The sequence below is a fragment of the Bombus terrestris genome, chromosome 8, assembly GCF_910591885.1.
Source record: "Bombus terrestris chromosome 8, iyBomTerr1.2, whole genome shotgun sequence".
NCBI classification, from domain to species: Eukaryota; Metazoa; Arthropoda; class Insecta; order Hymenoptera; family Apidae; genus Bombus; species Bombus terrestris.
The window spans coordinates 266928-283236 of NC_063276.1; the positions used below are offsets into that span (position 1 = coordinate 266928).

The window sequence follows — 16309 nt, forward strand, 5'->3', positions numbered from 1 at the left end:
ACCTATGTAGGAAAGAGCTCGGCTGACTCATTTCCATCGATCGGCGCGCACGTGCACATATCTCGAAAGGGACCGGGATTCTCTCGAATTCTCGTCAATCCTTTTGTTCAAACAGCCTTTTGCGACGATAGCTTTATACACCATTCGTAAAAAGATCTACGATGAGTATCGATTTTCAAGATGGTCTAAAAATAGCTTGCAGGCGTATTTTATTCGATGGTTTTGTTATCTTACTTATACGTGCGTTGGCTATCCTTGTAGGTAGTCACCTATCCTTCGTTGGTTAGTCGAAGCCTGATGCCAACGACCGTAAATGCCAATTTCTAGTCTATTTCCAAAAGACATGATATAGATCAGCCAAGGAAACCTAAATATCCAGGGCGAACAAAGAAAACCCGAGGGAAACGACGAGCTGTTAGACAGAGAAGTTTAGCCGGAGATGCTGCCTAAGGAAATCGTGGAATTTTCAGCAAGTTTTAAAAAGCGACCGATCGTTAGCGTATATCTGCAGCTTTAAGACATAAAAATGTCTCTTTGTCCATTCTGTAGCCGCGATCGTTTCGCGGAGGAATTCTCGAAGAAAAGTACGGTAAAGGCGCACCCCGGCTATTGCATATTGTATGCAGCGTTTCAACTTTAAATTGGTTTCTTTTAATCCGAAAACAACTGAAAGCAACTGAAAGAAGAAGTACGTAGTTGACATTCTAATGGTTCTTTCGTGTGACTGACAAAAATGTAACTTGGTCCCTGCAACTCGTATATTCCTAAGGACAAGGATAAAGGGTAAAATTTCCTGTAATTTGTGAAAACGACCGTGTAAAGAGACATGTGAGAAGAGACTGGATAAAGATAAATTCATAAGTAGTTTATATTTACCACGATATTATTTGTGGTATTATTATTATTAATTGCCTTATTTATAATAATTTCTCAAGCAATTTTTTGGGAATGGAGCGTACTGACTTTGAATTCTTCTGTTAGGGGATGATGGGTTTTTAATTGGAGTGTTGATCGTTTGGGAATGGAATCAAGTACAATGAACGTTGCGTGAGGCAATACTTACGGGTGTAGGTGTCAGGGACCTTAAATTAGTCCTGCTCTGTTCTTTCGCTTATCTTCTCCGCTTAATTTTCTAACGTTATCTAAAATTGTTATCGATATGCATGACTTTTCGTTTCGAACGAACAAGATCGAAATATAAAGATATCAATCAAGTTAATTTTAAGCTGGGATTTCAGTTAAACAGAGTGTTGCTTGTCCGAGCTCTTATTTATTTTACTTAGCTATCAGCGTAATATTATATTTCGTTATCGTAACTAAATAGTAGTCAAGTTGCGTTAATATTAGGTTTTCGTTTTTAGATTAACAACAGGACTATAGTAATGTATAGACATCATAGGTATCAGGATATCCGCTCGTTACATGTTTGTGGGAAACTCTGGGTTTTCGTAATCTGTCTGATGCAGCTGAGATGCATAATCTGTGTTCCTTTATGTGGCAAAAGATCAGGAAATCTGGAAAGTTCGTCGTCGTGAGAAACCTCGGGCATAGACGGAAGCGTAGATGAAAGTCGCGCGATCGAGACATCGGTTTATCGAATTTATATTATAAGCAACCTTGTCGATATTTAGGACGAGACACGGCGACCGAATCAGCGAGCAACGCACTTAGCGCATAGTCGTAATTCGATTGTACGTATATTACTAGGATTGCATTATAGATACGTCACCGTTAGACGGAGTATCCAGGCAACGCAGTAGCGTAGTCGCGTCACGTAATTACAGATACTAAGCAAATCGCGACGCGAAGACACCGCATGTTAGCTCCGCGCCATTGTTCCGTATATTCGTGTCTCGCATTTCTGGTAAACTTGTTCGTTTGAGTAAATGGTAATTCCATATGGTTATTATTGGATATCAGAGGGTAATCGTTTGGCTCGTTGCTAATTGGACGTTATTCATCCTGGTATCGATACAACTGCGGTATTACTACAATTGCGCGATCAACGATATACGTATATGACTTGGTACCGATAGAAATAATCGTAATACAACAGACTGTGTGCTACGATCAACGCACTTTGCATTATTTGTGCTTTTTATTCAGGAAAATTCGTTCGTGTTTTAAATACGGTGCTTACTAGCTAATTTTGAGCCTTTTAACATTCTAACAACGAATTTTAATCTTTAGCAGAATAAGTGCACAATTTCCCTTATAATACGGCAGTTTAAGAATCGTTCTAATTAAAACATCCATTTATCACGAGTGCGCTAAAAGCACCTAGTGAACATTCAGTGACATACGAACGTTAGCATAAATACAGCTTGAAGCTCAGCCTGAAGGATCTATAAATTAATCGGGTAATAGTTTTATTATTTTTTACAATGTTGTTTGTAATATTACTTGTATCGAATGGTAACTTTACTTCAAGTACGTAATGTAGCCTTCTACACGAATATAGCCATTTGAATATCAAGTTCTTATTTGTAGAGTACCCTTTTACGTTACTAGGTTCTATCATTGGATTATAAATCTTTTACCTTAAGTCTCTCTTTATATGTAACATATTTTGTTCGTGTATAAGAAATAGGTAGATAGATAGATTAGATATCGCAATTGCGGCTCTCGGCAGATCCTCCACACCATAACCACACCGCCTTTTGATCTGTATCGCACACAGTTTACCATTACTTCTCGCCTCTTACTTTTTACTCACTCTTACTCTCCTTCTCCTGGCATCATCTTCAACATGCACGTAAGTTACGCATCTATATACATTGAAACACATTTGACATGCGAAACACATCCAATAACGAAATTTTACACTGAAAATTATAGTTATAACAAGTCAAATTATTAATTTGTGAGACTTTTTTGCTCTCCTTAGTCAAATAATATCTTTAACGTTAACTAAAAGATTCGATCGCATTTATTTACAGTATCGGACTTTAAAATTTATTAATTTCGTTTGTTAATTCGCCGAAGACTCGCTATATTGAAAGAAAAAGGGAGAAAAGCGGAAGAAAAAGAAAAGAGGAAAAGAAGAGAACATTCTATTAAAGCTTGCTGCCTGACTAAAAACTATATTCACTGCATCATCCTCGTATTAATATAATCGTCCGAATACATTTTAATTTGCTTCAATCGCTGATAATGCTTCCATTAAATATCACTTTACATGATAAAAGTGAGGATATGAAAGAGTAAATAGGTCAAGGTTAGAAATTATAGCAGTAATAGCTTTTACAAGGAAAGCTACTTCCAATCTGGTCGTGAACCGACAATAGTAGTAGTTTCAACGGCTGTTCGTTCCAAAGTTCAAACACTCGCAATTTGCTTCGACAAACGCAAATACAATATCTTCTTGCAAACTAATTCCGTTTCTTCCTCGATTACACAGTGGTAATTTCACCAATGTAGACGGCGCTTCGAGCAGGAATTTCGTTTGAAAATCCCGTGGGGTTCAAGGCTAAAGTCGTTCGTTTCATCGTGAATTTCACGGTCTCGAGCAAGCTTGGCAACTGTACGCGGACGAAACCGCGGTAATAACAATAAATAATCGCTGGAAATTTGCGAGCACTGCCAGTGAGTCGCGGTTTCCAATTTCGCACTGACGCCGTTTGTCATCGAACTAACCAACCAACCAACCAACGACTTTCTTTCTTCGGATGATTTTCTTCGGTCCTACACCTAACGGTACTTTCTAGCGAATAAAAGAACGTCTTTCTGACCATTATCATAAATGTTTTCCATTAATCCGTGTTACGCTGTGATCGAAAAATTAATCGAGAAATACAACTACAACAAACATGTACAATTGACTGATGGATTTTAGTTAAAAATTGTCTGTCTACCGATATAAACTGATAAAGAATTTAGTATGAAATTTTCGGCTTTTAAAGTTCTAATGGATTAACTGAGATAAAGCTGAAAAGAAAAAGAAACAAAGCTATATTATTCGATCGTAACTTTCTCTCAACTAATTATCAGATTCGTTCAGTTTTTAGATTTATCGCAGAATGCCGATAATTTTACGTGACATTTTTGCTTTTTCAGCCGGTATGAAAGAATAATATGCCCGAAACATTCTTTGCTCTTCGACGTTTTTGAAAATTACACAAAAAGACGCTTTTTCGCGATCATTGACCGCGACATATATTTTCATCAGAGTGACGTTTCTCGTTATCGCTGCTCGGATTCGGCCATTTGCTTTGTAACTCTAGATCAACCGAAAGGAAGAAATACTAGAATACGATAATACTAATACTACAGAGAGAAATAAAAGGGGAAAAAGGAATGATTTGTCCAATCTCTTTGCCATTTCTTCGCTCTGTAATATCAGAATATTTAAAGAGAAAGAATGTTCGCGTTGCAATGGTATTAACGTTACAAAGAAATAAAGAAAGAAAGAAAGAAGGAAAGAAAGAAAGAAAAAAGAAAGTTGAACAGTGTAGATAGAGTGAGTAAAGAAGTAGCCGATTCGTTGATCTGTTGCCGCAGTACCACCCCACTTTTTGCTACTATACACGTGTTTCCATTTGAAACAAAGACCAATAAAACGAAAGAGAAGCAATTGATTGTTTCACGTTTCAAATCTATTATTATTCTTTCGCTTCTAGCCGGACCACAGGACCAAGTCCAAAGTAACCGGGAAGAAGACATACTCGAGTTGGAATAACATTAATATCGCAAACTAATAGACGAGAAACGTAATATAATTTTTAAAAGTATACTAATTTTTCTAAATGCTCGCTTTCGTTGTCGATCCTCTTCTTCGATCGAGCAAATACATTTTTAATCTTTAGCTTGGGAATAATTGAAAAGAAAATAGTCGAATTGCAACAATGATAACATTAAAACACGAATAAGTGAGAAAACGATCGTCTTCTTCGCCCTCCGGTGTTTACCGTATTTAGACTATGGACTTTCTGCCCTTGGAACAACTGGAAAGGAAAAATATAGAATAATTACGATAATATCGATGGTATAAACTAGACAAAAAGAAAAGTAATCCAAAAGTAATCCTCGACTCTTGTTACGTACTTTGATCACATTGATCACACTTTGGTCATCGAGTTTCCAATTTGGAATACAAATGTTCGAAATAACACGTTTCTTCGTTTTCGATTATTATTCGTCCGTTTTAATTATCAACGACGTTCCAATGTCAGAGTCACGCGAAAGAAAAATCATGGAAAAATCACACTATCGTTCATATGGAAAAATTACGTGATAAGCAAAGAGAGAAAATCTGATTTTCTCGTTTCGTATTACCGGTCCTTTGTTTCAACCCTAGACTAGACTAGACTAGACTAATCATAACTCCAGTCCGACGAAAAAGGAGAGATATTCAAACGCAAATCCACTCTTTGATCAAGCGCATCGATTCACGTTCAAGCAGAGAATTTTGCACACGTGTACTGGTGGCGAGAGTACAAGAACCAGCCTCTCTAAGAACACGAAAGGGACGACAAAGTCTGCAGGCAATTTCCTCTTTCTTCGGGAACTTTTCCATTTTCTCCTTTCGCTGTATATATTGGTTTTCTTTTCTAGCTCTCCTGGCGAGGACAGACTGCCGGCTAAGAAATTTTTATTTATTAAGAATATTCCTTTCGACGGATCTCTCGAAATGCTAGACACGCGTGTAAATACATCTTCCTCGAGAAGCTTTCCACTCGTTATTTGGATTACAACGTCCGTGCCAGACGGTTGAGGGCAAATGCAGACGAAAATGAAAATATCTTGGCGCTCGCCCAACGAATAAAATCAATATCGCCAGTGTTTTTGCTACATGGTGAATGAGATTTTGTTAATGTACACGGTTAATTCATTGAAACCTGTTTGCCGCGATATTCTCTCGTGGTTGAAAGAAATATCGATCGTGACAAGTACAGGAAATTACTTGCGGTTTATTAGAATTAGTTAGAGTATTTAGGATTAATTATCTAGAATTCGTTGAATGTCTGCTCAAATTTGGAAAACTTTAAGAAATTCGTTAAAAATTTGTCAGCGATTAGCGAACGTTCTTCGTACTTTGTAGTTTTTCTTTTTTCTCTCTCTCTCTCTCTCTCTCTCTCTCTTATGACTGTTTAGCATTAGCTAGCGTTGAACCCCCTAACGTTTATACAACATCTTTTTCTTTAATTATACCCATAGAATAGCCCTTATACCCTTGGAACAGCCTGTATATAAATATACGTTTAGAAAAACGATAAGAAAAGCGTAACGAGTAATTAATCCGTCAACTATAGTCGAGATAAAAGACCTCGAAGGTACTGAGGAAGCATGATTGCAATGGGATTTGAGATGACAAGTGCGGCGAGAGGGCGAGGGCGAAGGTAAAGGAGGAACGAGGAGATGGATCAAGTTCAGCGGAAAACCTAGAACTCTACATGAGGAGGCGGGGGAAGCAAGCGAATTGTGTAATAGGGCCATTGGCATCGGTCCAAAGTGCACGATCTCGTGGCCGTGCCAGAGCCGCCAGAGCTCCAGAATCCAACGGCAATGCAGAGTGCAGGAGGACCGCCGACGGAGAACTCTAGGTCGAGTCGAACGTGTTGGAAATTGGGTCATACAGCGAACACTCGTCGCAACCCAACGATTAACGCGCCAACGTTCAAATAGTTGTTGCGAAGATTGTGCAACGCGTACACCCCCGCGTGACAATGATCGTGGATATGTGGATATCGTCGCGTACGTCGTCGCCTCTATATTCTCGATAATTTCCGTTGCCAACAGCGTGGAAATTTCATTGCCACTGCGACGAGATACGACTATCGTGATTATATTAGTATAAAATTTAGAACCAATCTGGAAATATGTAAACAACTTGCAAGTTATTTACCGCAAAGAAGAACAATCGATAGAATTGCTAGAATTGCTAGAATTAGCAAATTAGCGAATTTGAAATGATCCGACGTATATTATCACTCACACTTATCTATAACGATTTACAGTATCGTTAAAATTATACGCTGTGACACGTATAGTTTAGCGTTAAGGATACCTTCGCTTAATGGCTTGTCGGTGATTAACTGCACAAACGCTTTCGTAATCTCTGTCAAGCGCATATTCGCAATAAATATTACTACATTTTCCGATTGGTTTCAAATCTCGTTACAACGCTAAGAAAGTTTCAAAAAATGATTGTGGTATCAAAAAAAAGAGGGGGGTATACGCTTGGTCTATTACATATTTAAGTTTGAGTTGTAAATTTAAGGTATAAACTAAGAATCGTAAGAGTGCTGGGGAAGAGAGAGAGAGAGAGAGAGAGAGAGAGAGAGAGAGAGAGAAACCTTGGTGACGTCAAAGCTAAATGAGTAAAGCAGTGGGAAGTTGGGCTAAGACGTACAAAGATATTGTAATCAATTTTTGTATCGGGTATTGCTTGTTAAACTAAAACTAAACTTAACTTCAAATAAAACATCCTTTCTTGTCCTTGCTCTAGACTATTTAAGATACTACATGTTTCATTTGCCAGATATAATATATTGGTAAAAAATTTGTACAAATATTAAAATAGTTTCGCGAGCCATTGTATCTCGAATCTGTAGCCAAATAACGTGATAACGTGACACAGATACGCGAATAATAATTGCCGTAGTCGAGCATAAAGATAGGATTGTATGAAGAACGAAGAGTGCATCATGATTTAGAAGCGTTTGTAGCAGAAGATATTCAAGTTGTTTTCAGATTGACCGTGAAAAGCAACACCCTACGAAAGGGCGGTCTTACGATTACACGCGTGGCTGTCTATTACTGTTTGGAACGCACGTGTGACCCGTCATAATCCGCGAGCCAAAAGTTGCTCGTTATTCTAAAAGATGGCAACGCTCGAGGTCAAACGGTGGGCGTTCACGACGTCATGCAAATGGATTCGAGTCCCTTCGCCATTTCCCAATTTTTCTGCCGTCGAATGATGTCGAAAAGCGAATCGATCGAACGTATCGAAGAACGGTAGTTACTCCATTTTTCCTTCGTTTCGTTCGATCGAAATATCGCCTATAAAATTAGTTCGAAGATTAGAACGAAGCAAACGTAGAACATTTAAATAGAAGACGTAAGTTTGATGGAGTAGCACGTAGAACGTTTGCATTTTCATCGTCATCGTTTGCAAGCTTGTACGATTATGTATATGTGCATGTATATATATTAACTATACGAATATGTAATATGTCGAATGAATATGTAGCGTGTTAGATACAGAAAGATTCGAAAATTGTTTATGTACGATTTACGTAATTTTCAAGCTGCTATGTATTGACTTTTCGCCAGTATTATCGTTAGAATATTATAATATAGTCAATAATTCTAGAAACAAGCAAACGTATCTTCGAGTACTAATTATAAGTGCTAACTATCGATACACGCTGGCTGTTAAAAATTTCTGTTTCAGACAAAACTAAAAACTAGTTTTAAACTAATCGAAACTGTGTAACACGTCTTGGATAATAAATGGCTTTGTGGTTAGTAGTAATTAATCCTGATATTTAAGGGCTTGAAACCGATAATTATTATCGTTATGTTTGAATTATTATTGTTACGTAAAATTGTTGGAAAATTCTGCCGGAGGGAAACCTATATTTTCCTATATTATAGCGGAATTCAGCTATAGATCGTAAAAAAATTCTTCCTTGACGCATTTCATTCTACGCGTATACAATTTCCTTCCAACATCGTTAAGATCTAACCCCGCTCTTTTCAATTACTTTTTCTGCTCCTTTCACGGTACAACGAAGAGACAAAAATAAAGTCCCATAAAGATTCATAGTGAAATTGCTTCTCCGCAAATATAGCCCTACTTTCCTATATATATATATACAGTTACTAAATATACATATATGCATAGTACAGTGAACCACGAAAGTCTCTACAAACACATATCGACTTTCGTATATCTATCTCTCTCGTGAAACTCGACTCGCCGAAAAAGCTAAAAACTCGCTTATCGATATACATCTCGAAAAAGTTTCAAAAATTAGGATTTTACTCGTAAACGCGTTGGGACAGCGTTACATCAGAAGTTGGAAAACTTGTCATTTTTGTTTTAATGGTAGGCAACGGATGATGATAGCAAGATGATATTATCGATGCTTATTTGCCGGAAGGAGAATAATTCACGGAATAAAGAAGCATTTGCTACGAATCATAACCAAAGACTATCGTCTTTTCCAGTGGATGTTTCCATGGGATGGTGAAACACTGCGTATAAGCCACGTGTATTAGGCATAAAACAGAGTCGCACTTTCACCCTTATTACATGTAAAATAAGCAAAGAATTTGAATAAAAAATCAGAAATTCTATATTGCAATCACGTTCGGCGGGAACAAACTCGGTGAAGAAACGAGCCCCGCAAAACGACGAGGATGTTACGGTCTTTACGAGCGTTTTACAATCGGTTTTCGAGCCTGCATGAACATCCTCTCACCTTGTATTCTGGCCATTCCAGTAACTGCTGTTCGACCATATCGGACGTAGAAACGGCTGGTCCCGATTCCATTCAAAATGCTATCTGGCCATTCGCATACTCCAAGATTTCTACCCTCTTTGCAGCTTAGCTACGTCGGGGGCGAAGCTTTTTCCGGACTTTGGATAAGATCTGTCCGAAGATGGGCCAAAGTCGCGTCCGTGGAACAATCCTAGCGGCGTTGTTCGCCCCAAACAATTTTGACGATGACTGTTTGGCGTATAACTGGCGAACATACTTGAATTCATTCGTTCGATCGCTACCTTTGATCGCTCGATATTCGAACGAAAATGAAAACGATTTTCTGAAACTTCTTCGGATCGGAGTAAATCAAATTTTGATGAAACATTAGTAAATTGTAATCGATAATCTATCATAAGCGGCGTGATTTTAAACAGGCATAAACATATGTATAATCGAGTTTCTTTCTTTATTTATAACGTTATATCGTCGTTATATCGTCGTTATATCGTCGTTGATAGCCGTTGATAGCCGCGTAATAAATTTTACACCGATTGTATGCCATTTTGTAAGTTACAGTTGCAATGTTTCTCAAATAATCGTCGAATGAAATAATATCGTAATAGACGTAAACGTGATCTCTCTCGAAACAGTAGACTCTGCCAATATTTCGAACGGCATTAAAGAGCCATTTTTTCCGTAAATGTTTGAGGTAATCGCAAATTATTATTAAACAGTATACCTTGTTCTTATAATATTGTTCTTATAATATTAGGTGAATAATTCTGTAATCGGTATCGAACGATTTTTAAACTTTTAATGGATGCAAATGAGAAATGATAAGGTGTTAGGCAGATTTAGACTAGGATTGATCGCTGGCCGTTATTGCAAATTGTTCTTCTTTCAGATGTTTTCCCCTCAAGGTTGTGCGTGGGAGAGAGGAGCAACGTGAAAGAGGAGGAGGTCAAGGATTCCATATATAATATCGAGGGATTCGCTCGGGGAAAAAACAAGTGGCTATGCACGACTCTGTTGATATAGCTCGGTATTATTTTCACTAACTTTTCACCAACAGCTTCGTAACAAGTGTCTTGCAAATCTTACACGATCATCTTCCACTTGACTCTAATTACTTTCATTTTTGTTTCACTGCTGCTTTCTCAATAGGCCAACCTTACGTACGTATTTATTTTATTATCATCGTATCATCACTGACAAGGGAGGCGAGATGTGTGTGTGAAACATTGACCATTGGGATATCGATGGCTCTTTAGACACTTTGGCGATATACATTGTCGCCGAGTGCCTCCCGCTTACGTGAGTCCCTATGTACTCCGCAAGGAAGATCGTCGGGAGTGTAAAGCGTTTAATTACGGTTACATTCTCTCTACGTGGCCTTGGGTAGTAGCGCACCCACGATCCTGATGCCAAGGATGGGACCGTCGGGATAAGTTCCCGGATGTAAAAGTACCTTGAGGCCCCCGCTTACGCGAGTCCCATCTGGAACTGCGGAACTCGGTTAGCAGGTCGCTAGCCGGCAGTGACGTGGCCGTACATCCATACGATAGTCCCACCAACGATTAAGGTTGGTACCACGGGCGGTCGAGTTACAGCCCGGAGGGAGTAGCGACCCCTCTGCTCGACCAATTAATGGGTATGGACTCGTGGTGGCAGTGGTTGATGGCCAAGATGCTGGCAAGAGGGCCGATTTAAAATGATGGCTCCACCGAATGGCCTTCGGCGGGTGAGCAGCGTCCCACCTGCTCCGGAACCGTCCTGGTGAGACGAGGAGGGCTTAGAATGTGCCCCGTTCGATTTGAGACGAGCGACAGCCCCTGCAGGCTTATCTAATCCAGGGAGCAAGGTACTGGGTGTCTTGTGCGATGGTTGGGCGTAATCTCAACCCCTATGGTCCTAGGGGGCCCGGATACTGTGTGGAATTATATCCGAGGTAAGCAGCCGTTACCAAAATACAATACTAGTTGTCGCCGAGTGCCGCCACAGCTTCATCTCCATCATCAGCCCATCGGTTCCGAAGCCCGGTCTGGTCTCTGACGCGGACCGAGATGTGGTTGATGTTACACGTTCCTCGGCGGCGGACAACGACAACAGAGAGCGTCGGATCCCTTGTCGGCGCCCCGATTCTTAGAACCGTGCTCGTATCGAGCCTAAAGCCCGATGCCGCGTTTATAGTTGCGGCTATCGGCGAGACAGTAACTTTGGAAATAGATGGTCGGCGCACGTGTGCATAGATGCGACACGTGTACACCTCTGTAGAAAAGTTGACGCTGACGTAGTACACTTTTGCTAATTGCAGGTGTACGTATGCGATAAACATCGAACGTCCTGTAACTCGTACATGTAATTTCAGATCCGTGGCGAACCTTACCAACGTAGTGGCGATAGTCGCGTCTCTGACGAGATTTCAAGGTATTTTCCATAGGCGATATAGACGTAAAAAGTTTCAAAGAGCGTCGAAATATTTTCGCGAACCATTGTGATATCTAGCGAGGAAAAAGGGAACGAAGGGGCCGATAAGTTGGAGGGGCGAATATTTTCGAGCAGCGGGATGCACTCGAGAGTCGGCGATCTTTGGCCGTGAACGCGAAACGACGAATACCAGGCGGCTCGATTCAGTCAAGGACGGTCGAGTTTCGGCAAAAGTCGCGGAGAGAGCTTTCGGTCGTGTGCACAGGGGCTCGCTAACGCGAAGCCTTTTCACCGACGAGATTATGGAACATCGATATTTTCGGCCCGTGACCCAGTTGCCGTTACGCCGCCAGGGAAAGTAAAAAAGAAGAGGAGGCGAGGGAAAAGATATCCAGATGAAACGAAATACGAAGGGTTAATCAGATTGGCGAATAGAAACGTACTGCTTTATTGGGACGGCACAACACTGTTCGACGTATTTGTTAAACAATGTGCCTGCATTTGTTCGCCCATCGGCATTTTCATTTCGTATTTGATAATTTATTGGTACGAATGTTTATTACACTAAACGTTTCCACGGGTAATATCAGGTCGATGCGTATGAAACGTCCTTTTTCCAGGTAAGCATCTATAATCGGATACAATTCAGACATTGTGTATTAGATCCCGAAATCGTACAGAGCTTTCGTCTCGATATTTTCATCGATATTCATTTATACTTTTATTATATTTTCAAAATCATATAGCGATCGAGTATTTGCGAAGAAGCGAGATTCGCGTCGTTTTTGCACAATTAAAATCTAACTTCGCCATGTTCGCTGGTCGGTTCTACCGAAAATTTCGACTCGCCTTCGACCATAGCGATTTTTCTGAACGTAACACACGATAGTATCGAGATTTGTGGGAACCGAGCATCGAGCAAGACACGCGTGCACCTCTTGGAAGAAGGAGCATGCTCGAAGACAAAGGAAAATCGGTGTGCTCGATTTAAACGACGTTTATCGAGGCGCCCGGTGTTCCGTATTGTCGCCGCTGTCGATACATTTAAGTTAGGTCACGCGCCGTAAAGCGGAATACGCCTCCATCGGCTGTACGCGACCGAAATTCGTATCGACGCTTTTTCTTCGATAAGCGAACGCCGCAGTATGCGTTTCGTATTTCGAATCGGCGACGTAACATCTTCACTAGCAATGGAATCGATTCCTCTGTTTCATCGCTGCGCGTTGCTGCAACGTAAAATCGTGAAAAAATGTTGACTCTCCTCTTCCCCTCCACCGCCTCTATTTCCTTTCTTTTCGATACTTTGTATCATAATTTTGACAAAATATCCTTTCCAAGTCAATTCTATTGCTCGTAAAATGTCTTTCTTCCTTCCTTCCCTCTTTCAAACGTTTAACTATGTTAATGTGTAATTTCAACGGCTGGAGAAAATGCTAAAACATTCGAGAATGTGAAAATGGGGAGGAGAAAAATTGTGCAACGGACACTTTGTCAAATTTCTTTTCAACAAAACCACGGCGAATAGAAAAGTTATAAGAGAGAAAAAGGGCTGGCTGTTGGTAGATTACGCCAGTGGTAAATCAGCAAATGCCAGATAATAATTCGCTACCATGAAACGACAAATTGCTAGTAAAAATAACGCGTTACGGTAAAGGCAATTTATGACCATCATCCTAAATGCAGTTGAAAGCAGTAAACGTGCAATAAAAATACGATTATTACACGTCTATACTCGTCAAAGGGGGCAAGGAAAGTCGTTTAAACGGTTATCTAACTTTGTGAATTGATATTTGCTTTAACGCTGAACCTGACTCGACCTACTTGATCGTTAAAAATGTCATCATCAAGGATGTCTTTGCATCTCTGAATCAGTTATATAAACTGTTTTACTCGTCGTGCGATAATAGTTCTTCGAAACCATGTTTCGCTTGTTTTTACTTTTTCTCCTGGTCTCGTTTCATTTCTATTGCCTGTTGAACAAATACGTAGAGAATGAAAGAAATTTCCTTCGTTTTGCATAAACCGTTAGCACTACGCATCAACAATTTCACCAACTCGTTTAATTCTAGTCTTCTTTTCAGCTTTATACGTACGATCCGCCGTGAATATTATACATCGACGGATATTATTCAAACAGAGTAGTCTTTAAGATTAAAATTTGCCGGTTGATTCTGAAAATTCGAAGAAAAATATCGAAAAGAGGATATGAAAGTGCGGCGAAGAAGAAGAAGCGAGAAAAACAACGGGATCGAGTTGATCGGTTTTAGTCGGTCGATCAATTTTCGCTAACCAGAAGGAGAGAAATACAATAGGAAAGAGGTAATCATTGTCGGCGATTCGACGATGATGACGAAAACGCTCGGTCTGTCCCGAATGATTAATCAGTAAGATTGACCGCGGAGAGCGGATGCCTGCGGTCAGCGATATTTTGATTTTCAATCGTTTGCGTAACATCGGCGAGCTCTATGAAGAGGAGACGACTGGCTGGCTTCAACCTACCTAGTCGAAAAATTGGAAATCCATTATTAACCGCATCCAACGTTGACAGGCTATTTGCCGTAAAAACGATGAAACTGATTGATTCGTCCGTCTGAAAAATAGTCTATCGCCGTGGCTTGCGTACGCGCGACACGCGAAAGCAGGTTTTAAAGTGTAAAGATATTGCGCACCCTGTATCGATTATTACTTTGGTTTCTATTTCTTCGAGATTTCGAGATTTCGAGATTTCGAGATTTCGAGATTTCGAGACGTGGCGGCACTCGACCTCGGAACTGTCCAACGGTTTCGCTTTATCTTAAAAGCGCTATGCCGACAAACCTTATGTGCCATCGATATCCCTACGGCTCTTTCGCCGAATTTTCGGGAGTACGCATACGCGGCAAACGTCGCGGACTTTTAACAAACGCGCGCGATATCGATTGCCAACAAAGAAAAGAATCGGCGTGGTTTTTGAATAAAGGAGATTCAGTCTGCCCCGAGCTGCGAAGTGCGAAGGATTACGCGAAGCGAACGTAGAGAGACGAGTAGTCGACTTCCGATAACCATCATTAAGCATTGCTGTTATCAAGCGTTGTTAATCGTTAACTGTTGTCAATCGTTGCTTGTTGTTAATTGTTATTTGTCGTCACTTGTTAAAAAGTCAATAAACGTTATTGTTGAAAATCAGGAGTACTTCTTGTGTGCGCAATCACCACACATACCACCTCAGAGATTTCGTATTTCCATGTGTAGACAAAATAGTTAATTAAGGTTTAAGATTTGCGCATCGCGACCCTCTCATTTATATCCCTGCGTTCGTTCCCTTCTCGATCTAAGACGATTATTTAATTCGTATAGTGCGCTTTCTATTTAGACATTTCCCCATTTACATGGCCCAACTAAACCATATAAGTAAGAAAGCCGCGTAATTAACAAAAATAATACACACCAATTTACTAATGGAATAATAAAAATGACCGGTAGAGCCAAGCGGTTCCACTTTAAAAAAGGCGTCTCTTCTTTCAGGCGTAACTGCAAAAATAAAGAATAAACCTACCGATAACAACTGGTTCGTACGAGAAAGCGGTTTTTCATAACGCCGAAAGCAACAACAAACTATAAAACACCGATGCTGCCGTCGAGTTAATCCAAGTAGCATGCTTACGTGCAATAAATAAAAGGAGTAAACGAAAGAGAGAAAGGAAATGCACAGCGATTCTTTTTTCATCTTTTACAGCGACGCGTCAGTTCCGTGTTGTCACGGAGATGGATTAAGTACGAATATTGGAAAATAGATTTCGAGGCCAATTACATCCAGCAGAATGCGGCACCGACGGTCGAGGAATCAATTTCATTTGTCACGATACGCTCCGTTTCCTCCAACTTTTCGCACCACTTTCGCCGGAAGAACGCTTTTCACGGTCCGCGACGCTACGAGCCTCGCGTACGCCAGTTGCATGCAATAGGAATGGTGGAGGGCCTCACCAGCCAGCCCATTCGGGTATTTTCGTTTCGAGCATAGCGACCTGTTCGAATCTCGTTCCTCCAATTGAAAAGGAAAAATAAGCGGTTAGAAAAGAAAATGCAGAATAGTTGGTTGTCGAAGAATTCATTGTTCAGGATGCAGTTAAAATACGTCTGTACAAATTGGAATACCGCTAAATATCACGTATTTTCACGCAATATGTTTTTCACTTATTTTTAAAATGTATAAAAATAATTTACGATGCTATGCCTCCGTTGCATCTTAAGTAACAATTATAATTCAAATAACGAGAGAATAATAACGAGAGAGAGAAAGAGAGAGAGAGAGTGAGTGAGTGAGTGAGTGAGTGACGATAAAAGAATAAAATTAAGTAGGAACCGGCCAGAAGGAAGACGAAGAATCGAGCGGTACAGCCAGTTTGTTTAATCGTTCCAATCGTTAGGATGATCGATCGTGCCTCCAAATAATAATCGATCGACGAGTCTCC

The 16309-nt window shown here is 40.2% G+C and overlaps 1 protein-coding gene across 3 annotated transcripts in view; it reads right to left on the bottom strand.

The window, feature by feature from the left end:
* LOC100650229 (octopamine receptor beta-3R) overlaps positions 1-16309 on the bottom strand; it is an 81077-nt gene that overhangs the window by 30409 nt on the left and 34359 nt on the right. The window contains exons 4-5 of one of the 3 annotated variants that reach the window (XM_048408002.1): positions 15286-15368; positions 2353-4943 (exon numbers count right to left, since the gene is read on the bottom strand). The exons of 1 other annotated variant lie outside the window; for it this stretch is intronic. In XM_048408002.1, the coding sequence (XP_048263959.1) occupies positions 4854-4943; positions 15286-15368 (173 nt within the window). In that variant the 3' untranslated portion in view covers positions 2353-4853. Of the gene's footprint in view, positions 1-2352; positions 4944-15285; positions 15369-16309 lie in introns of those variants that run through there. One more of the 3 variants, XM_048408003.1, reaches the window with a different exon arrangement.